This window comes from Echeneis naucrates, chromosome 6, assembly GCF_900963305.1.
Source record: "Echeneis naucrates chromosome 6, fEcheNa1.1, whole genome shotgun sequence".
NCBI lineage: Eukaryota > Metazoa > Chordata > Actinopteri > Carangiformes > Echeneidae > Echeneis > Echeneis naucrates.
The window spans coordinates 14,077,011-14,101,293 of record NC_042516.1 but is presented as its reverse complement, the minus strand read 5'-3'; the positions used below and the strand labels follow the sequence as shown (position 1 = coordinate 14,101,293).

The window sequence follows — 24,283 nt, the reverse complement described above, 5'->3', positions numbered from 1 at the left end:
TCATAATGACCGCCCGCCCACAAGCAAATAATATATTTTATTTCAAGCTCGTTTTAATTAATGGGCAACTAGGGGACGAAACATTTGGAATGTGAATGTTAAAGAGTTACAACAGTCTTATAACATACCTTAAAGCACAACTATCAAAGCAGGAAAAACGTTATATTTTGTGTTCGGTTTAAAAAAAAAAAAAAAATCTCGGAACCGTAGGAATTATGTCCACTAACTCTCTCCGTAGCAACCGACCAGTAAGCGCTTGGCGCATGCGCAGTACGGAACTCCAGAGTAACTTGATTCACATGCGTGTTTCAGATTGGTTCTTTGGGAAAAGTATGTTTTAAGAAAGAAATTTTGAAACGACAGGACGTACTTTCATCGCAATGGGTGGGCAGGCTAAGGGCAAAAAGAAAAATAAGCCAAAGAGGAAAGAAAACCGTCCACATAGGGGTAAGTCACTCAGTGATGTATCATTTTGCTAGTTATTTTCAATAGAGTACGTTAACGTCAACGTGGAAGGTAAATGATATGATTATGTTCTGAGTTAATTGGCAGTAGAAACAGGAGGAGGGACATTATACTGTTTTATATATATATAAAACAGTATTATTGCCTCTTTTTAACAGATGCGGGATTTGTTGGATTGTCACCCCAGGAAAGGGTCAAACTAAGAATGCATGAAAAAGCCAAGAAGAAGACAGCCGAGAAGTACTCTGCACAACAACTATTAGAGAAGGTCAAATGGGTTATATATCTGCAATGTCTATTACGCAAATCTTTTTGTGTTATTGAGCTTTGATCCTGAGCATCTGTTGCATGTTTGTTATCCCATGTGATAAAGACAGAGGAATGCATGGACAGTTTTGATTTCGAGATGGCTGGCCTTTTCTGTCAACGAGCACTGGATATGGATTCCAACAACCTGCAAGCGCTGGATATGATGGGACATATCTGCTCTGAACTAGGGGACACACAGAAAGCTAAGGGAATATCCTTAAAGTGGTTTTACTGGTTTAGTGGTTGTTATTGCATTTGTGTCAGTAATTCCCAGGTTCTTTGTTTTGTTTTACTGTGATGCTTATGTGTTGTTTAATGCAGTGATGGTTGTAGAATCCTTGACTTGATGTAAATTTTTCTGCGTGCAGTGGAGCTGAGCCCAGATGTAGGCCACAGTAAGTACATGTACCTGGGGCAGATCCACTCAGGCCAGGAGGCTGTGGACTACTACACCAGAGGAATACAGGTGCAATTGTCTGCTTTGGAGAAACAAGCACAGACCACAGTGAGTGCACAATCACACACAACCATAGTCCTTTTATAGTTTACTTACTTACAGGTGTGTGACATCAACTAGAGAAAAATGTTGTTGTAACCTACCCAAGCCCTAATGCTAGTTTATTTATTTATTTCTTTCACAAGAGGGTGCTCTTGAACAGTATGTGAATGTTTGTCTGAATGTCTGATATCCCTCCATAACCTTAGTAACTTTGGTACTGAAATAATTTTGAAATCACAGGCACTTTAGAAAAAACAAATTTTTACGTGAGGGCATGAAAAAAATAACAATAAGATAAGTTAACCCTTTTTTTGTGGGAATCTTTTGCATGTATAGGGAAAGCCATATTGAGAGGAGAGACAGGGAAGTTGGGGAGCCTGGGGGATGATATGCTGTGGGTTGCACTTAAGCTTGGGCTGTGATAAGGACAAGGTTTGCACCCCATCAGTCAGTGTGCCACCAAAAACCCCTATTTTATGCTGAGAATTTTCAGTTTCACATGTAGATAATTTACAGCATTGCGCTGACATGAAAGTGTGATATTTGTAAAGGCAATTCTATGAATTATTCAAAAGAATATTTTAGCATACACAGACCATAGTAATGTGCTATGCAATAAAATTTTAATATGAAGGTGAAAAAAATGGCAGAGAGAATAGAAGAGTAGAACAAATAGTAAGGAAAGGTGGGAAAAAATGCAAATAATATCTACTCACAATGGCAGTCTTAAAGTGGAGTAATAAAAATATTATCTTTATATTTGATGAGCAGTGCATTTAACGAGCTGTGATTACAATATTGATAGGGAAAAGAATGGAAATCTTTGACATGACAACCTCTTTATTAATTTTATTAAAAATGCATTGCAGAAAGAAAATGTTTGAGCCATTCTACTTAAATGGCTATATGTCATTTTAAAAACCATTTAGTCATAGAAAGAACAACACAGGTGTTAGTTTTAGGTGCTTACTTTTTACATTTGAAATCATTTTAAATTGTTCCACGAAGCCAGGATAGTGTGACTGTGAGCCAGCTGGCAAATTATCAGGATACTGTAACAGATGCAGCCAACATCTATTTTATTATTTACAAATGCCTTTTTACTGTAACAGCTCAAAATCTTTTATTTATTTATTTTTGGAAAAGGTTTCTTGAGATGGGGTCTCTTGTGGAGTAAAGGGAGAGGCTGAAGTTATTTTATTTACTGGATGATTTTATTGTGAATAAATAAATAATAATAATGTGCATGTTTATTATCTTTTTGATTTAGAACTTTTGAAAACTATAAAGTCATCTGTCTGCTTCTTTTTAAACAGGTTCAGTCTGGAGCTACTGCCCAACCACATGAGGACCCAGACGTCCCCACAGCAAAGGATGTTAGCGTAGCCTACTGCTCCCTTGCTGAGATTTACCTTACAGACCTCTGGTACTGGCACCAACAGAGTTAAACTGTTGACACATACAACTTCCCTTTAAGACTACAGCTCGGCTGTACACTGAGATTTGACTTTCTCTGTGTTTGTATGAATTTGTCCCTACAGCATGGAGGAAGGTGCTGCAGACAAGTGCAGAGAGTTAATCGAAAGAGCATTACAGTATCACCATGACAACCCTGAGGCTCTCCAGCTCATGGCCAGTTACCTGTTCAGTACAGAGAGAAACCAGGTCAGCCCGTGCACACTCAGGATGAATTATCACCACATTAAAGCAGGAATCTTCTGAGTTAATTATTCTGAACAAATTTAGCGGTATGCCATTAATCAGCCAATGGACACTTACATTAACATACACATACAGGTCATGCTGATAGGAATGTTAATTACTAGGCATATCACTGAGGTCATATAGTGACCCAATAAACAGAAATGGGGAAGCATTAATGCAACCATTAAACCCATTTTGTAAGGTTGCACAGTATTCAGGATATTTTATGTTTCAATGACAATTTTTCTCTCTTTCTTTAAAATGTTATTCCCTTCCTTTTTACTGCATTCGTTACTGCTACGTGTGTGAGTAACCAGTAAAAAACACTTTGATTGTGAGGCCCCCACTGGCAAACCCAGTCCTTCTCTGTGTAGACATGTTGCCAGCAGCAGAAACCCAAAACTAGATGTGACAAGGGCTCTTTATTTTGTTACATCCCCAAACTGAGGGAAACTGCGATAATGTAATAAAGTGTATCTGTAATACTATCTGTAAGCTGCAGGGGTCAGGCTGGCTCCAGCATCCTACATCATTTGGCAGCCAATAGCTCCTTTTAAACAGACACAAAAAAAACCCAAATTGGTATTATATTAATCCAGAGGTCATTATTATCTATAGAGCATTCAGGATGCATTTTATCAAAGGAAAACGCAAGACTTGATAATATCATAAAATCATTTAATTTTACTCTTACAGCTGCTTGTGTTGTTTGTGTTGTGTATCTGTGGATTTAAATGCTTCCACATTTTTCTGTCTTCAGGAAGGCAAAGAATACCTGTTGAGGAGTGTTGGCTTGTGGCTTCCTGCACAGAAACAAAGCACAGCTTCTTCTAGCACAGCCGAAGGCATGCAGGTGAGTTTCTTCTATGCCTTTTTTTTTTTTTTGGTTTGTTTGTTTCGACAGCAACCAACCCTCAAAAGATCCCAGTTTATTTATAAAGCACTTTCAACTAACAGGATTGTCACAGTGTGCTTTGCAGTGAGTACAAACATAAGGACACGAGTGGAGATAAAAAGTGAGAGATAATGAAATGAGGGATAATAAAAAAATAAAGCTCAAACAAATACTTCACAAACCTGTGTTATTATGCACGTGCATGCACGTGAACGTGTGAGAAAAAGCACAAGGCAATGCCAGAAAAAGATCTAAAGGATAAAATAAGCTAATTACTATAGGAAACTGGACAAAATAAGTAGATGCCTTTTCTGTCATGATGCTCTGTGTACTGAATTGGTTCTAATAAACGGAACTGGAATTTACAATCCTAACCATTAAAATATAATGCTAGGGGTTTCCATAACAATTTGAGAAATATATCCCAGTGGCAATGATATCTCCAAGAGAAGGTTCACCTGAATTCATCTTTCCACACGTTCTCTGTAATTAACAGCCATGCAGCTGCACAATGTTTTGTTCCTAGGAACTCTATCTAGTTTTTATAATACAAAAGTAAGAAATCTTGTGTAAACACTCACTGCCGAGTTGGTGATTTTCTCCTTTTTCTCCAGAATGTGATTCCTCCGTACGAGTCTCGCATCACCACAGCGAAACTGCTCATTGAGACTGAGGAATACGAGGTAAAAATGCTTGGCTGTTGAGTTTGTACACTTGTATGTGTTGTTTTGGATTTTTCATGGTGGGTGGGCAGCCTGGCATTTGTATGTGTGTATACATGTGTTTGTGTGCTTTCCTTTCTAGTGAAAAGCACTGAAGGCGAGAAGGCCATGCCTGGTCTTTATCCCCTCCAGAGTTCAGTGTCAATAATTGAAGAGTGGTATTTACAGAGAGAGACAGGGTTAAGGGGGCACAGAGGGGAGGGGGCATCGGGGGAAGGAATGAAAAAATAAAAATGGAACCTTTATTCTGATAGATTGCTGCCATATCGGTGACACAGTGCCCTTGTCTACTAAATCACTCATCACTTTCTAGTATTAATGGCCTCGATTTTAGTGGCTCACTAGATTCAGTGCTAAAGCCCCTAACAGTCATTAACGCCAGCAGTCATTCTCTGTGATTGCTGCCACATCAACAGCAGTTCAGCTATGAGAACAAGTGCACCCCTTGCACACACAAACAGCTCTGCTGTTGTCATATATATGTGTGTGTGTGTGTGTGTGTGTATTTGGGAGATGGGCTGTCAGGTGTATCAGTAAAATGACAACGTCTCGGTCCACAGTTTCTGACGTGTCGTTTGTCTTCATCATCCAGTTGGTGTCATCAAGCCCCAAACAAACTGCACTCAGTCTGAGTGCTATATAATCCGGATGCATTTTGCTGTATACACACACAAATGTGTAGACACATTCATGTGATTTTTTTTTTTCCTGAAAGTTGATGATGGAAATTGAGTTAAAGGGTGGAAGCTGAGAAGAATATGTTTTCGGTTTCTCCCAGACTGGGCCTTAGCTGAATTCGATAGGAGCATCCTCTTGTTCATTCCTCAGCTGCTTTGTCATACATACACACACCTTTTTGTGTGCTGTAAATCTACCCACAACTCTAAACCTTGTGTAAAGTTGTGTGCTTGTGTGCCTGTAGAGTAATGGTATATTGTTAGCAGGGAACCAGAATATGATAATTTGTTGATATTTTTTTCCCTGTTGAATAATTTGTTTGGTCTTCCAAACTGAGCCAAGGTTTTGACATGTGGCAAAATATATTTACCAGTGAAACACAGTAAAATGTATTTTGTATTTTTTGTATTTCTCTGTGGTAAACTGCCATTAAGTAACTGCCAGGTAAGTAATAGTTTACTAAAGAATATCAGTTTAGTTGAATAGCCTTAACACAGCTCACACAGAGTGAGGGCAGTGTACACCCTGGACAAGTCATCAGTCCATCACAGGACCAGCACACAAAGACAGAAACCAACAACCAAAGGCCCCAGGCTGGGAACCATAACCGCAACCTTCTTATTGTGGGGCAACAGTGCTAACTACTATGCCGCCATCTAAACAGCATTACATGTTAAATATAACTATTTAGCTATTGCTCAGTGGAATACTTTGTTTTACTTAATTTTAAGCAAAATAGGATGAATGACCTATGAGATTCATCAAAGTTTTAATCTTTTTCATTATTTACCAGCAGCAATAAAGGTAAACCCAAAATAGCATGGTTAGATAAATAATATCAATGGTACTAGATAAAGTCTTTTTTTTATTGTAAAGCCTGTCAGGTCCATGACTTTCAAAGTGCATCTTTTTAAAAGGGAACTCAATTTGTAAGCTCAGCATGAAGGTCAAATTCTGTGATAAAGTGGGAATTTTATTAAAGTTATGTTACCTATGGTAGAAGGTCATGGGATCAATCAGATCAACATTAACTCATGCTTAGAGTTGCAATTGTGTGATTGTCTTGTGGTCTTAATAAATGCACAGGTAGTGAGACAGTTGGTTAATGATGAACACATCAGTTAGAAGACTACTTATTCTGCCTTTCTGTCTTCTGTTTCAGCAAGTGGATGGATATATGCCACTTAATTTAGAAATGAAAAGGCTTTTTTGTTTTGGCTTGCACCCCCTTTCAGTTGTTTTTGAGAAACATTTGAATGCATGCCAAATCTCTGTTTCCAGAGCTGTAATGGAAATGGGTAGGAACACACGAGAGGTGCTTGAAATTGTGAAAGTATTATTGTTCAGCTGCTTTAAGTTTTGTTTATTTATATGTTTCTATAGTGTTTAAACAACTAGTTAATTAACTGATTGGGTCTTGGATAGAAGATCCATTGACAACAGTTTTCACGTTAGTTTAATTGTTTTAGTCATTAATTAAGACATACACTGGTCCCATCTTTGTTTCTGCATTATCCTTTATACCAAAGATGAATATCTTTGGGTTTTGGTTGGTGAAAATAAGTCAGTTGAAGGTATCATGTGATTGATATTCTTCACAGTGTGTGATATTTTATGGATGGAAACACTGCTGAGAAGATTAGTTCATTAACCACTTGGTCAATTGATAGAAAATTTGTAAATTTGGTATTCTATTAATCCTTTAAGCCATGTCTCAAAAAAGAGAAAGAAAAACTGCTTTAAGCTCCTCCAATGCTAGAATCCTCTGCTTTCTCTGCTTTGTATAATTTCATCTTCAGGACATTGCATTTAACATTTTTCAGTACCTGAACTGAACTTCTTCTTTAATACATTTGGATACTGCCATGGTGCTTTGTGATTTTTAATAATGTATGTAGTATAAACAACACAGACCCCACAGATCACTGTTTTTTTTTTTTTTTTTTTTTTTACCCCACTGTCTCACAGACGCACACACACATTACCATCATCATCATCACTTATCACCCTTACTAATTCATTTGCCACATAGCAGACTGACAACCAGACAGATGCCGTCCCCTGGCAGACATTAAGGTGTCTGTTCAGCGTACTTGTCACAGTAGTTGATGGGTAGTTGCTTTCCTTATCGTTACCACTCTTGCTTGCTTTCATGTTTTTCATTTCACATTTCTGTTCTTACATTTAACTCAGCACGGCACACAACTTGTGCTTTTCAATGTTGCTTGGAAGTACAGTTAGCTCTGACATCCCTAGGATTTATTTACTTAAGTGTAGACATCCCTGTTTGTGCGTGACGTGTGTGTGTATGTGTTTGTATGAGTTTCTGTGTGTAAAGATACGGCTCACCCTCGCTTGTAAAGTGATTTGTCTTTCTCCTGTCTCTGCTGTGCGCTCTGGTAAAATGATTCTGTTAAACAAAATTGCCTGAAGATTATACACACACATACACTGAATATATATATATATATATACACACACACACACACCAAATGCATGCACACATACACAGACGCACACAATGACTGTTATAAATTAGTTCCTCCCCAGTGTACTGCTTCCCCCCCCCCCCCCCCCCTTCCTTTTTTTTCTTTATCAGGTCTGGAAATAAAGAGGACAACATGTGTGGTGTCTTTAGCTTGTGTGTATTTGAGTGTGTGTGTGTGTCTTGCAGAGGACCATTGTTGTTTGCGGACCCGTGCTACATTGTTTATTAAGATACTTTTTTTTTTTTTTTTAGCCTTCCTTCCAATTTTCTCACTTCTTCCTTAGTTGTACTCCTTATCTTCTTGCGAATATTAATCCTGTTGTTGTTTAGAGCGTGAAGCGGCTCGAGAATCTCTGAATCTTTAATCACTCGCCCCTGGGTTGACCAGTGCAGTTAGGAAGAAGCGCATTTGGAGACGATATCATTGCTCACTTATCCTGGCTCCCAGATATCTCTTGTTCTATTTTTGTTGGTCCAAAACTGCCTGTTCTATTAGTTGTTTAATACCCAGACTGATCTTTGCTTCTATCTCTTATATCGAGCGCCTGGCTTGAATTACTGTGTGCATTTGTGTCCATGTGTGCGTGCAAGGCTGCGAGTCTGTCACATTGGTGCGATACAATGAAAGTCAAGTAGATAATTCTGACGCTGGGCATGAATCCTTTCATCATCAGCTGGGATTAGGTGTTTTTGTTTGTGTATTTTTAATCAGTCATTAATTAATTATGGACAATGGCTTTTCAGCTGATAATTAGTCGAGCAATCAATCAGCTGACTCCCTGACACGCACATTTGCACATCCTTAACGAGATTCTCTCAATTAACCTGGCTCTTCCTCAGTCTGCCCAGGCAACACCTCTTTAAGGCCACCGGAACTACGTATGCTTAATGAAAAGGGAAGAGAATTGCAAAGAGCAGTAAGGGGTAAAAACTCTCCAGCTAATAAGAGTGCCTTAACAAGAAACAAGTGCTGCTTGTTGTGCTCACTGTTGTGTGTAGCTATGTTATGGTATATGACTCTCTGGCAGTGTTTGAGTGCGTGCACAGGTATGTGCATGACTTTTATTCTTGCCCTTCACCACGGGTGATTGGCTAACAGTCGCCCCCAACCTGAAGTTGACAAAAATCAATATATCATCACCTGGGGCTTCTCTCTCTCTCTCTCTCTCTCTCACACACACACACACACACACACACACACACAAACACACATACACAGACCGAAACCACAGAATCCACAAGGCAAATGGCATTGCAATACAAACACACAGCCTTCTTTAGTCAAGGTCTGTTTTCTGTAATAGAAACTTCCTACAGAAGCTGACCTGAGATAGCAACACACTGAGGGAAAGGTCACCTGACATGAAACTCCTTTGAGACCTGCAGGACACTGCAGAAAAGAAATTAGAGAAAAAGCTTGTGTGATTGAAAATGGAGAAGTTTGTTCAAGTTGTTCTTAGGTTTATCATGCATCCTTCAAAGTGGGTGAATCCTAAGAATTTGTTGACTGCTAATGCCAGCTAATGAATTAAAAGGCTGATTAAACACAATGGCCAGAGTGGCTACTGACTGTGCGATAAGCTCTGGTGATTGTCTATCGACAGCCATGTCCGTTGCCTTGTTGGTATCGACATTGTTGTGTATGTGACACTTGCCTCAGATTCTTATCAGACCCTCTGATCTATGTGATTCATCAAGGTGCCTGTGAGATGCACAACATGTTTGTGTGGTTGTTTGTGGGTTCTGGCTGTAGGAGAGAAAGCAGTATAAGTCTGCAATGATTCATTGTTTTATCCTAAAATGATTTTGCTAGTTATGATCATTTATGTTCTTTCCAAAATTCATGCCATTCTCTTCTCTCTGTCAATAGATGGCAGTAGATGTGTTGGAGGGTCTTCTGGAGGAGGATGATGAAGTTGTCCAGGTAAGCACAAAATTGGGGTCCCATGAATGTGGCTACCAGTTTGGCTTTCAATCATTTCATTATCTGCTTTTTATATTCCATTATATCGTGCAAAATACAGTTTTGTGTTTGCCTTTTGGCAGTTTATGAATGATGATTTACAGTCATTTATAATCTGTTTTTGTATTTCCAGCATTCGGGTTTATAGCCTTATAATCAGCTCTCTGAATGGAATCACATCTCAAATTTGTTCAGATAAACCAATTTGCCTGGAATTGTGCTCACTGATAGCTGACCAGCTATCACTGATAGCTGGTCACCGAAACAACAGACCAATCCGACCCATGTAGGTGGGTTTAAGAGTCTGAAGGTCAACCTCCTACATAAGCAGCTGCTATGATATAGCTATGAACATGATTTTGCCAAAACCTAGTCAGTAGCTGGGCTGCATTATAGGCTACTCTCATCCTGCCAAGTGAAGGCCAATTATCAGGTTCTTTCTCTTCTTCTTTCTGTCCTCGTGAATACATTATCTTAGTACAGCTGTATTCCCATTAAACGTGTTCTCATTTATAGGTTTCTGTTGTCAGACAATAGAACAAATATGAATTAGTTACTCAATCCTGCTCCATTAAGGTGATGTATTAACCAGCAGGCACTTCCAGGCTATTTGCAAGCTGCTGCTCTACGCTGCTGAAATTCAGATGTTATGCCCACAAACTTCATCCTGAAAACCACAATAAACATAAGTTAAAGACAATGACTCAGCTCTGATTTCAGTTGTATTGAGTGAGAAGCTCAGGATCGACAGAGTGTTGCGATGGTAAAGCGTGACCTTGAGACAATGCTAACTGAGAAGACTTTAATCTAAGGAAAGTAACAAGTTTGATCACTCAGTGCTTTTTGAAAAGAAGTTGCTATGTTTCTAGCATAGCTATGCTATGCTGCTCATGTTTACAGGTTTGATCCAGTCAAGCCAAAAATGACAACAGTGAGTAATGTGTGACAGAGATTCACACAGCCATCAGTCATTGTATAGATATAATCCACATAATTGTTCCCATAATTGTTGTAATTGTTAATTTTTTAAATAAACAGCCTCTGATAACTGCTGGTGCATCTTTATCAGTTATCACTAACTAAGTGGTGAAGGCAATGAATGCAATTTCAGGCTGAACAATGGAAATGAGAAAGATGACGACAACATAGTCCAATTGTCAGGATGGTCTGTCTTGAGTAGTTAAAACTTCTTGAACGGGCTGTGTTTACAGGGATTGTTACTCATGAATGCACAGGCTTAAGTGTTGTATTTGATGTAGCCCCTTGTAGGTCAGGGGTTATGGTTGTTATGATGCAGATACAACTGTCAGAGCAGAGCAAGACAAATCTTTCATGACCCCATAAGGAGAAAGCCTCAATCTGGGAACATAGCTGCTTATGCTGAGCCACTGTTCGCGCATGTTTACACAAAGAAGTATCTGCACGTACCTTTTTTGCATGACTTGATTTTAACACTTTGACACAGAGTTTTTCTGAAAACTTCAATACTTATTAGACAGTGATATAAATGGCAGAATATTCTGTGCTTTAGCAGGAACTTTGCCTTGTCAGTGTGCTCCAAATCCTCACTGTCAGTTGCAGACGGAGTGAAGGTGTGCCTCTCAGTGTCAAATAGAAGCACGGCAGCATCTCTTCCTTTCCCACTCCCCCTCAGGCTCAGCCTCCCACACACACCCCTCTGCTGACAGATTGAGAGCAGTCATCAGGGGGCTGAACTTTTACACTTGCTCCAGAGATGCACAGCTGTGACACTCAATTTGAGCGGGAATCCAGCCATTTTCATACGTATGCACTCACTGGTTCTAATGGTCAGAAAGTGTTTTGCTTGGTATTATGCAATTTTACTCATATTTGTTGTTTCAAAATGTAATTTTGACTTCAAATAGTTTTCTTACGTTTGCCATTTTGAAATATAATTTTGATGTCAAATTTTACTTCTATTGGTTGTTTTGAAATGTATTTGTGATGTCAAAAATATGTCAGACATACACCCTCCTTCACTCTGCCTTCTCTCTTTTTTCATCCTATTCTCTCTCTTATTAAGCAGATAAGTTGTTAGCCCTTGCCTCTGTCTATTTACTTTGCGTATCTGCAAGTTGGAGATGCGCAATTGCTGCACAAATAACCAAGGTAGTTCCTTGAAAATCTTGATTCAAAGGTATTCCACTGATTCATTATGCTTTTGTTCTTCGCCATATGGGAACTAAGATGTGCCTTCACTTTGACATGACAATAGCCTCAATGATTTGATTGACGGCATTTATTTCATTACGGCTGTATCTGTCTGGGGTTTTGCTTGGCTAAAGTGGATAATTTGTTTCGTCATGTTTTTAGAGGTTCCCCTACTTCGTCCTCAAATATTTTACAGTAGACCATCTGTGAATTCTAGCTGTTTTGCAGACATGCAGTGGTTCCCACATGTGAGGAAGTTAACAATTTTGAATTTAAGTGACCTAATTTCACTCTTCTCTTGATTTTACACAACAACAGTTTTTCTTACGTTCTGCATTCACAGAAAATGGTTTAATTAACAAAATGTCATACTGCTGCATCTCAAACATTACTACGTTTATGCAGTGCTGCTGTTATTCTGATAAGTGTGGCTGCAGGGGGTAGACTCCCACTCAGCATACGGAGCAGCAATTCTGAATTCAGTGTGGCGTGCCTAGATGTGTTTGTTAGCTAAATGGTTGATTTGGCTGAGGTGCATGTCTCTGCTGCCTCTGCCCTCAATGAATAATGAATAAAGCTAATGTTCGTATTTTGGTACTCAAAGAACAGTGCGTGGATGATCTTTGTCCTTAGATGAGAGACGCACGCACACCTCCGAGTTCACTTAGAGTTGAACGTGATTTTGTTTAGAGGTGGAAGAGCAAACATTGCACTGAGAATGTAATTATCTTAGAGGGGAAAAAAAGGTGTGAATGGAAAAGAAAACACACTGATTGTGGATACAGTTCAAATAGTGCAGGTGGTTAAGTGGTTAGCCATGTCATTGTAGCATCCCAGGTTTGATTCCAGCTATGGACCTATGCCACACGTCATTCCCTTGTCTCTATCCCTGAGTCCTGCTGGCTACTCCACCACTTACTAATTAAAACAAGGGAAAACAAGGCCAAATAAATAAATATGCCTCCGTGTGCATAACTATGAAGCAACAAATATATTTCAAAGTGTTTGTTTTTTGAACAGGAGTCAAGTTTGGAAGTTTCCTGTATCTACAAGGTTTCTCCCTTGAACAGTGCCATTCTTCTGGTGACTTGTCTGGTGTCAATCTTGCATGGTAGTTCAAAGAGATAATGATTATTAAATACTAACAATGGATACTTGCCAGCCACATCCTTGGTAGAAAAATTGAAGCTTGGAGAAATACACTGAGACTAATGAACAGCTACTGCTGGACCTACTGGAACAAGATAATGATCTAATCTTGATGTTTTAATTCTTTATCATTTTTTTTCTGTTGCCATATTAGCAGTTGAAATTTTGTGTAAATTAGACAGACACTTTTTGCCACTTGGTTAGAGCTAAAGCAATGTTTACAAAATAGATGATGCTTTAGGTTCTAAATATGGGGATTTACAGACATGATTATTGAAAGGAGACCTTCATCAAAAACTTGACAAAATGAATATTGCATAGACCTGGGTGTGCAGATGCTTTTCTTATTGAAGAGCAATTATAGCTGGTAAAAGCAATATGCATAGAGAGAAAATAAAAATATTACCACATCAGAAGAATGTAAGAATGAATGGTTTATATTCATGCAGAAAGAAATTGCTACAATGTGATAGACAAATCACTCATATGTATCGGTAAACTATTTAATAACTGGTCATGTAAACTGTCTGTTGTTATAAATAGATGTTTTTGTGTGTAATTTACAAAGAACCACTGTAGATAAAATTATCATGGAAGGAAAGTGGTTTTAATACTCCCCAGATCTGCCCATTTTTACTCCCCTTTAATGCAGTAATTTACACCTATATGTCTCACACATTTGTAACATTTTATTTTAAATTACTCCTCTGTAAATTATAACTTTTGTAACTAGCGTAACAAAAACAAGGCCCCAGGAATTGTGATGCTATTTTTCAAGACAAATCGTTTTCCTGCAGCAGTTATGGTGTCATACTGAAGCTACTCACTGGAAAATGAGCCACTGTGGTGGAACTAAAAAAAAACAAACAAACAAACAAACAAAAAAAAACTTTACCTACCTAGTAATGTTTTCTTTCTGAGAAGAGCTGCATGAAGGCCACATTTCTCATCTTATTTGACTCAGAAGAAAAGTACTTAAAAAAGAAAAGAAAGAAGAAGAAATGTTTCCTAAAGCAAACCTGATGGAATCTGTAGAAAAGCAGATAAACGGGGAAAATAGGGTCTTTAAGTTTAATCTCATATAACTGAATAGCAAGCTAGTATAGTCTACAACATAACACCTTTAAATATATAATTTGAAATGCAACGACATTTGCCTGAGGACATTCATTTTACATTGTACTTATATATATATTTTTTTTACATTTCAGTTTATTAATTGTATCTTCTGTTATAGAAGGTGAAAAAAAGGTGGTAAAATGGTCAAGTCACAGGCGTAGATTTATTGTGCATTTATATTCATGCAGTATTCTCAAATGAGTACAGTATATCTCAGGATTTGACCAGGTTGGCAGTTATTGTGTGAGTGATGGATTGCTTGTGTGTGTGTCAGTGTGATCTCAAGTCAGATTTGTGAAACCTGTATGTCAAAGAAGGATGTGGTATTTCATACAGACATGCTCTGTGAGGGTTACAAATCTGTTTCCCTTGTCATTGCTCACTTACTGCAACAAAGGACCCTTTCTCTCTCTGTCTGAATCTTACATACCCTTTTCCCAACAACCCACTTCTCTTTCTCTATGACTCTCAGGTGTGGTATCTCTCTGGCTGGGTATGCTATCTACAGTTGGAAAAAGCCAAGGAGCAACAAGAACGAGAGGGAAGGGAAGTGACAGAGGACGAGATGGAAGAATGGAAGGCTCTGAAGGATGCAGCCAGATCATATCTGACTAATGCTAAGAAGGTAATTTAGGTCAGAGTAACCTTGTATCTCATCACAGACCCAAAGATTTTCTTTTGATGACAGTAGAAATTGCATACTGAATTCCATACTGAACTGCAGATATAGTTTAAGTGATGGCTTGTTGATTGGGCAAAATTAGACATTTAGGGATATCATTGTGTGCTGTAATTGTGGTGGCCAATTAATTAACCCAGCTATTTGTAAATACATAAAACAATCACACACTTAATCCATAGTAATCATACATTGCTACTTAAATTGCTGTAGCCTTTGATTCTATTCAATAGTAAAAAATTTAGCTCCACCTCAACCTACCAGAGTCAAATGCTGCTTAAATATAAATTAATTTAATGTCCTATAAATATTGTAACACTGGCAGAGGCCATTTATATCCATTAAATACTTGTTATTAAACTACATATTCCCACTTATACTGACATAGTTTAACATAAAGAATGTTTACTTTTGATAGTTTGTCATGATTTGATATTGTAGTTAAGTAGATGATATGCACACAGTGGCTACAGTTGTTTATATGCAGTAAACTGCTGCCATAAATTAATTCCCTAAGGAATAGAGTTCCTGTCAGAGAGAGAGTGCATATAGCACTATGAATATGAGAGGATCCTAACTAGCTCCATTGTTGCCATAAAAATGTCTTTTGTACAGTCACAGTATAGAGATGTTTAAGTACACCCCTCTTTCTCTTTCATCCCTTTTTGCACACACACACACACACACACACACGCCAGTGATGTTTCTCATTCATTCTGTCAGGGAGCAATACTTCTATGGAGCAGTGATTCATGTTAGTCTAAAATCCAATAGGCTTGTAAATCAGTCGGCACAGACTGAAGAATGGCAGGCTCCACCTCAGTTTTTTCCCCTTCTCTTTACTTTCCTCTGCTTTTCCCCTCCCCATCCCATTTCACATCCTCCCTCTGCCTCTCCTACCCTGTCTCGTTCCTCTGCAGGTGAGTAGCGGAAGCATAGTGGCAATATATCGATGTCTGTATCTCTGGCCAGCAGTGTAGTGATCATCCAATGGGAATGTCCACACCTGAGGTGGGAGGGAGGTGGGCTTAGAGCTGCCAAGAGAAGAATGGAACAAACTGTGGAGGATGAAATAAGAGAACATTGCACATATAGAATTCAGGTGACAGCTTTATGGTGAGACTTAATAAAGAGAAAAAAAAACAAATTGGAAAAAAATGGAATTGAGAAATAGAAAGAATTAAGTACTTATTTTTCTGGAGAGAGAGAACGAGACTAGTAAAAGAATTGGGTAAGGCATCAGAGTGTGACAAGTAAACAGTGTAGTTTCTTTGTAGAGTGAAGCAACAGTTACAGAATAATGTGAAAAGTAAATGCACTAAGACCTTGAAAAGGTGAGGTGGATTGTGGAGGAAAAACAGCTCCTGTTGTGCTGCACTTAATTTCTCAGCTCAGCGCTTTTGCTCACGTCTGCATCTATGCACTGTGTAGTTGAGATTATCCCATGTTTATGTCAGAGCTTTGTTTCGGAGCCTCACTGTGAGTGTTAATTATTAATGATGAGTCAGTCTGCCAGTTAAAATGGGATCCAACATGGAAATGAGGCCTCAAAGCTCAATGGCTTGTTTTGGCGCCAGTCCACTTTTCTGCATACTTTATGACTTTGCTAAGTGTGTGTGTGCAAGGTGTGAGACAGTGAGAGAAAGCATGTGGTTCTGAGTAGGCGCACCTTATGTGGATGTGCATATTTAATAATGGTGCTATGTGCCAATATGCATATTTAATAATTTGTTAAGAAATGTCTTCATTATTATCTTTTCAATGATCAATAAGTGTACATGCTCTTACACAACATGCACACACAGACACACTTCATTCAACTGACATACACTAAAGACAGTATGGGCTGAGAGGACAAGAGAATGAAAGGGAAGACGGAAGAGAACAGATTGTGTGTGTGTGTGTGTGTGTGGGTGTGGGTGTGGGTGGGTGCGTGCGTGCGCCTGCGCGCACGTGCATACATGCTTATTTGTGATTTTGTGTGTCCATGATGTTTAGCTGGTGAATAGTGGCAAGGGTAAAATCAATAGTAACTGGATGTGAAATAGAATTTGAGTCTCTCTGCCAGATAGGGTGCGATTGAAGAAAGATCTGCAGAAGAGAACCATGCTTCTGAGTGTGTCTGTGTGTATGCATGTCTACAGTGCACATGCGGTGGCTAAAAGCTTTACTACTTGATGTGGCTGAAAGGGTATCTCATGAGCACAGATTGTGGCTGGGGTTGGTCCGAGGTGTGCTTGTCATGTAATTTTAATGTCTTCCTGTACCGAGGATGTGACTGGAGGACTGACGTGGTAGGTCTGTGTGTGTGTGTGTGTGTGACTTCCAGTCAGATGCCCTATTCATACTAATCTCAGCTACTAGTCACACCCTTGCCTCACCAAAGATGTGTGCATATCTTTATGACAGTGACACAAAGACAGTGAGACATGTGTTAAAAATTTTATCAAATCTTTGTTCTCACGCTAATCAGGAGATTTACTTAATGAGTTACTTTGGTATAAAAAAGTATTTGAAGAGCAGTGGCTTTGTAGCAACAAGGTGTGTGTGCGCGTGCGCCTGTGCACCAAACTGAAATTATAAAATGTGAGAGTATGAAGAGGTATCTGTCTCCTTGACAGGTAGGTCATTTGGTAAGAAAGTACAAGTGAGCAAAAGAAAGCCAACGACAGAGTGCATGAAGGGAAAATGGTCAGGAGACAAGCTAGGACAATGAAGGCATTAGGAAATGAAATGAAAGAAGGGGTAAAATGAAAGGGGAAGTTGAGCATAGATGTGGAACAGAAGGTGAACAATGATGGAATGATTAGACTTTTACCACATAATCAGCCTGTCTTTATTCTGTCATATAAATTGTAGAAGGAGTGTTTTTCACAAAGAAATGAAGGAAAAAGACTAATTTCTTCTATGAAGGAAACATTAGTACTTATTATTACCCCCTTTCCTTCTTCACAGTGAACAAAGATTAGCATGTTTAAATGAGCTATGCTGGATCATATTTTAAATGTATTCAGAGCAATATAGTAGATATACATATAGAAAAATATTTCGCTTTTTTTTTGGGGTATTGTACATTGGAAAATTCTCACTTTGCATTTCCCTGTTCAGTCCTTTAAATCCTACAAAACGATGGCCATTATCAGGGTTAGAGCTCATTTAGCTCCAGAGGCCCATCACAATGCATCATTGTAGACCTGAAGTGAAGGCACTTTTTTGTTTGAAATTCCACTGTTCAATTCTGCTGCTTAGAATTGGAGATGCTGTTGTCATCATCATAAAGTCCAATTTGGCAATATTTCTCTGCTGAAGATTTTTCACAGTGAATGCTGCCATGTTTATTTATACTTGGTTACTAACTGTCTGGGAAGTTCAGGGAAGAATCTCAGGTATCATATTCAAATTTTAGAACAAATGAACAAAAAGTAACAATGGTCAGTGCCATTTAAGGTTTCACCTTGAATTGAAAATCCTTTTTCTCCATCCCATTTTAGTATTTACACGACCCAGAGTCTCCAGAAATTCAAGCTACTCTGAAACTTTACATGGGGACAGCAGTGCTTTTAATGTAATGGAATTGAATATGCTGATTTTCTTTTTTTTTTTTTCTTCTTCCATTCATTCATTCATTCATGATCGCACTAGAGAGTCACCTGAATCATTGGAACGTGTCTCAATAATTGGCTTAACATGTTTGTATCAAATCTTACAGTAGCTGTAAGCACACTTTAATGAATGTCTGAATGTCTAACTACCAAACTCAGCAGCAGTCATTCTCTGGACAACATGAATGTGTTTGCAAACCTAAGAAGTTAATAGTGCACCGGCAGACTGAATGACCAGCTGACAGTCTGATGTTGTATTACTCTCAGGTTGCCAGCATGGCTCAAAAAGCAAGAGAGAGTAGATGTGAGAACACATGTCTCCATACAGCCCTGTTTGTGTGATTGTGTGTCTGTGTTCGATTGTGAGAAAGAGTTTTTATGGTGGTGGTCAAGTGTGCTTTGGGCTGTGACTTGGGCTTGAAAGTAGCGCAAAGTGGACCATGAAAAAGTTATACGATTATACACACACACACACACACACACACACACACACACTCCTTCCTCCCTCTCTAAGCAGCTCTGTGGGCCGTGAAAGTGATAAGAGAAAACATAGGCTGTTGCAAATGAGAAATGCCTGTGTTTTTTTTTTTGCAATGCCGATGCTGATCTCAGTACTGCTCGGTGTGGAATGTGTAAAGACTATCTCCTGTTTGTTTGGCTAGCTGAAAGCATAACAATGAATAGTCATAGCCCATCCAGCAGACACATTCTGCTATTGATTTGTAATAAAAATCATCACATAGTATATTCATTCAATGTCCAAGTAGCATTTGTAAATGTAGAACAGATAGTATGTCAAGTTTTCTTATGCCACTCATATGGAACATGGCCTTCACTTCCCACCTTCGGCTGTAATGTGCAATTATTTGGGGTGTTGAACCAAACCTATTCTTAAGAAAAGCCAAATTTTATTCAGAGTACTCGTGGGAGATAAACATCTCCAGGCATTTCAGAGTGACACTTGCAGAATGAAAATAGGTGCCCCCCCCACCCGTGTGTGTGTGTGTGTGTGTGTGTGTGTGCACGTGCATGTGCACGTGCACGTGCATGATGCTCTTAGGAAGCAGAGAAGGTCAGCTCTCCCCTAGTCTCAGACCCAGAGCCTGGACCTGGGTCATGGTCGACCTCCCTGGAGCTCTAACCTGCAGAGACAGCATCCACTTAAATACACACACATACACACACACACTAACTACACATTCTTACAATCCAAATGAGTTCCCATGGGACTGCGTGTCTCCTGTCAGGACCTGCTGTTGCTTAGAGACTGGTCCTGGGGCAGAGCAGTCACACACACTTTTCTTCAATCCTGGCCTCATTACACTTTTAGTAAGAATGATGGCACTCAGCTGCTTATTGTCCCTGAGCTAAAGTGTAAGAAAATATGTGTGCATGTGTGTGTTAACTACATTCGGTAGACCAAATAGAACAATATTCCTCGATCTTATAAACCATTCCCCTCTCAGCCTCTTATTCGATCTAGTTTTGTTTCTGGAAAGAAAAACATAAATATAAATTGCTGTATCAGTTCGCCTTATTCTGAAAAACAATGTTATGCTCGCAGTCCTCTCTGGTAGCCCCAGTAGCTTTATCACCAGCTCCACTTTGAGTTCTGTAATTACACACAAGCAGAGTATTTTAGAGAGATAAATCTGCTGGCTACTTTGAGGACAGGACTTTTTTTATCTTGCTCTTTCACGCCATATTTCACTGATAACAACTTTAATTATGCATGTGTACGTGCACGCCGCATTGCCACATGTGCTTCAGGATATATTTTTCACCATGTATCTGCGCATGTATGTCACAGCAGCAAGAGGAAGATAAATGGTCTTTTTGTCTCGTGTGCAGATGACTGGTGAATCAAATGTGCTGATTTGCCAAATTAAAGACAAAAACTGTTTACCAGCATTTTGTAAGCCATGACTGCCTCACTGAATTTAATGCAGGCTAACCAACTCTCCGAGCCTCCAAACCTTCAAACTGGCGCTGTACTGATACACTAGCTTAGCTTCAGTTCCACAGGAACTTTTCACTCACCGTATTTCATATCACGAATTCATGCACTGTTTTTGTAACATTTCTGTTTCGTAACCTGCTTTCTGCACAGTTACATTGTCCTTTTTCTGTTACTTTACTTTTTGCCCCCAGCTGTACCCTAAAATGCAATGCGATGACCAGCCGATGTTGGAGCATGTGGAGCAGCTGCTTGGTGAACTGGGGGGAGAGATGGAGGGAGAAGAGGGAGAACCAGTCTTGGATGATGACTATGAACCCTGTAGTGATGAGGAGGAAGACGAAGAAGCACCCATGGAGCATTGACCACACACACACACTCCCCCCTTGCGTATTTTATAATTTCATTGCTCCACATTATATTTTCCTCTAAATGTTTCCAATATTCCTATGCACTCTTTAAAGTGCCTTTCTGTACTGGTTATCCATTCATACCCATTTATCTAAAGTGAGATGCAGAGGAAGAGTGCCATTAAAAGTTGCAGTGGACTCCATCTCTACCAGTTGTTTATTGCTTCTGCTGAATTAAGTGCATATTGGGGTAATAGTTTCTTTAATCACCTTGAGAGTGGTTGTGATGGAAGCAAGTTTTAGAGCTTTACTTCTCACAAGCAGCGAAAAAGAAAACACCTGAGAATGCTTTTACATTATGCACAACCACGCAAGGTTTTGTATGAACAAAGCTACACAACACATCCGTACACACACAAAAGAAAGAGATATACAGAAAGGCAGCACATTAATTATTTCGGCAGCGGCAGTGTTCCCGTCTCAGACTGCAGCCAAGTGAAATCTTTCACTGGGGTATATGCATTATTAGAAAATTGTCTGCCAGCAAACGGTTAGTGTTGTTCATATTTGAAGGTCCTTATAGTCCAAGTTTATGTGTAATGTTTGAATATTCAAGCTGCTTAATTTATTCTTCTGCTTTGTATTTTGTTTTCTCCATATTTGTTAACTCGCTGGATTCAGCAGGACAAACAATAGAGCAAATTTGACATTAACTTATGCGGTATAGGTTGCACTCCCTGCTGTTCAAAGTGATTCGCACATTACAATTCAGAACCCAAGTAACTGACAACTGATTTCTTTCTAAAACTAAATTTCACATCTTGTCAACGCATTTTAAAAAACATCTGTTGGGAGTTACATGGCATAATGACACTGCAAAATAATGGACTGATACTTTTTCACTTTCTTTTATATTTTCTAGAATTTATAGCAGCGAGGTGGAGAGGCAGATTTCGTAGATCGGAGAATTAGACAGCTACGCTTGCACCTGCTGTATGTGGATACAAAGGATTACAACTTTTGAAGATATTTCTGTAACCAGGAGCAAAGCATTTCACCACTTGAGACATTTCACAGCACAACAGAGCTGCACTTTCAGGTCAAAGATACCAGACATATAGACATGGGATACGTCCTTTAGCAAAAGTGGCATTGATCAGAGCCAGTTTAATCTGTATCCGTCTAAGCTTGAATTTTCTCTCAAGTATAAAATTGTTTTTAATTTGAGTTTGTATGTTTCACTTCTCTGCAGATTTCTCTCAATGCAGGTTCTTTGCTCTTATAAGCTCTCTGTTGCATGTGACATGCATGCCATAGCACATGTCCGTATTTCTTCATCCAGCCTGCCTGCTAACAAACAAAACACACCACAGACATCTATGGTTGTGTGGCCTCTTTGAAATATTTTCTAACCGGTAAATGGGAACGTTATCTGAGATTGTGCTCCTGATAACATCTCTGCTGTAACCTGAGAGGCCTGTGGAGAACAGGGGTCCTGATGATATGATCCGATTGTTGTGTGTTTGTATTTAAAGAGCATAAAATACAGCTCAGGAGAAAAGTTACAGATCCAATACTCGTGTGTGTGTGTGTGTGTCGGTATTTGTATGTGACGGGGGGTATATAATGTGATATGATGTGGTGTTATTTGTGAACTGGGCTTTGCTCACATATATTTATGTGTGCGATGTTTTGTGCAGGATAATGCACCAGGATTACAGGCCTTGAGGACTGGCTACCTGGAGCAATGCTGTCGTCCAGCATTTGGCTTTACAATTAAAATTTGTGTATGTGTGTGAGAGAGCGCATGTGATGGCTTGTGTTCCTGTGTCTCATCTGCAGTGCTGTGTGATTAATGACTCCAGGGGTGGGTGAGCATCAACAGTCCGCCCTCTCTGGTTATTCTGAGCTGACCTAGAGTGAGCTGGCCGTAGTGGACACAAAGCCTCCGGTGATCGTAAAATCCTTGTACATTCTCTCACCTGTACATCAGCCTCAGCACTGCAGGAATATTTCCGCTCGCCCAGAGACTGCACGCACTCAATCACCGGGAAAGGACACTCACTGTTTGTTCACATTCTTTCCTTTGCAGTGGTGAAAATCGGTTTCTGAGAAGTCAAAATGGCTGTATTGGAGGCCAGCAACACAGTTACAGCAAGACTTCTACAGATGTGCTGCATGTTACAGGTTTGACTTTTCTGTGTTCAAAGTCTCATCGGTGAAAGAAACATACACATTAACCAAAAATTCAAAGCCTAGTAAGGTGTCTGCATGCATAAAGTAGATTTTTCTTTTCTCTTTTTTTTATTAAATGAATGTCAACCTATCTTTAGAGACCCTAGCAGTATGTATTCAGGCTCAAGGGAAAGCCACCCATAATTAGTATTTTTGTGTGCGCGTTTGTTAGCCTGTATGTGTTTTTAATAATCGACAGTAATGAGCAGAGGGGAGAATAATCCTGGATTAACATCTTAAAAATGCATGTGTCGTCATAACAACATCCTGATTGGGACTTAATGATTGAAATACTCACATAGACACTACACACACACCAGCATAAGATAACCAAATGCTACGAGCTGTGTGTGTTTGTGCACCCATACTGTTTATCCTGTTTTGGTGTATGTGTGTATAGTTGACTTAATTAGAGAGTTAAGCAGGGTGCTCCTCTGAAGGGATTTAGGGGGAAATTATCAGAATCTGGAGAATTAAAGCTGAAACCAGTTAAACGGAAACAGGAGGAGGGAGATCAGGGCTCAGAGGAGAAAGGAGTTTGAGAGGCATACTTCTGTTTACACACACATTCACATGTTCATTTGTGTAAATTGCCCTCTTCAAATCATGCTTTAGCACTCAAATTGCTTCAAGGTGTACGAGCAATTCTTTCAACCTCTCAAAGGCACTGTTGCTCCATTTTTTTAGCAGTGTATTCTCTCTGGATCCAGAAGAGGCTTTATGGATATTCAAGGATACTCAGCAAGAGCATTAGAAGGTGACAGAAATACAGAAAGCAGCACAAAGGAGACCTGGGATAGAATCGACTCTGCTGATTTAAAGATTTACAGATAGGAGCTGCATGTCACTCATGCATCTACATCACATTCTTCATGCTGCAACTGTGCATTTAAACTGAATTAGCTGCATAAGTAGTGATGGTTATCTGACCCACGAGTTTTATTGAGAGCCCTTGTGAAAAGCCATGAATCAGATGTCCTTTATCCTCGGCTGTATAAGATGGGTTTGTTGTGGTAATGGATGCAGTTTAGCTGACCTGGGAGTTGTGCTGCAGCAGATGAGCTGACAGTGGGGCTAATACTCTCAGTGTTGGTGTTCAATATGATCATGAAAAGGTGATAATGGTTTTCTTTTAGAGGCCTTATTGGAGAAATATGTCTCTTCTCATCACTATAGTAACAGGTCCGTTTCCAGTATGTGATCCACTTGACTTGCTTTGAATGGAATAATATTTGTTGAAGAAAAGTTTGAGCAAGAGCTGTTGTTTGTCTTTTCAGTGATTCAGTGTTCTGCAGAA

At 39.3% G+C, this 24,283-nt stretch overlaps 1 protein-coding gene across 1 annotated transcript; it reads left to right on the top strand.

Moving 5' to 3' along the window:
- The first annotated feature begins 268 nt into the window (after positions 1–268).
- Positions 269–22,304, top strand: LOC115045247 (probable assembly chaperone of rpl4). Its single transcript, XM_029504841.1, has 11 exons — positions 269–447; positions 624–733; positions 839–983; positions 1,125–1,279; positions 2,590–2,699; positions 2,815–2,938; positions 3,738–3,830; positions 4,487–4,555; positions 9,631–9,684; positions 14,636–14,788; positions 20,596–22,304. The coding sequence occupies exons 1-11, from the start codon at positions 381–383 to the stop codon at positions 20,764–20,766; spliced, it is 1,251 nt and encodes a 416-aa protein (XP_029360701.1). The 5' UTR covers positions 269–380; the 3' UTR covers positions 20,767–22,304.
- The last annotated feature ends 1,979 nt before the right edge of the window (positions 22,305–24,283 follow it).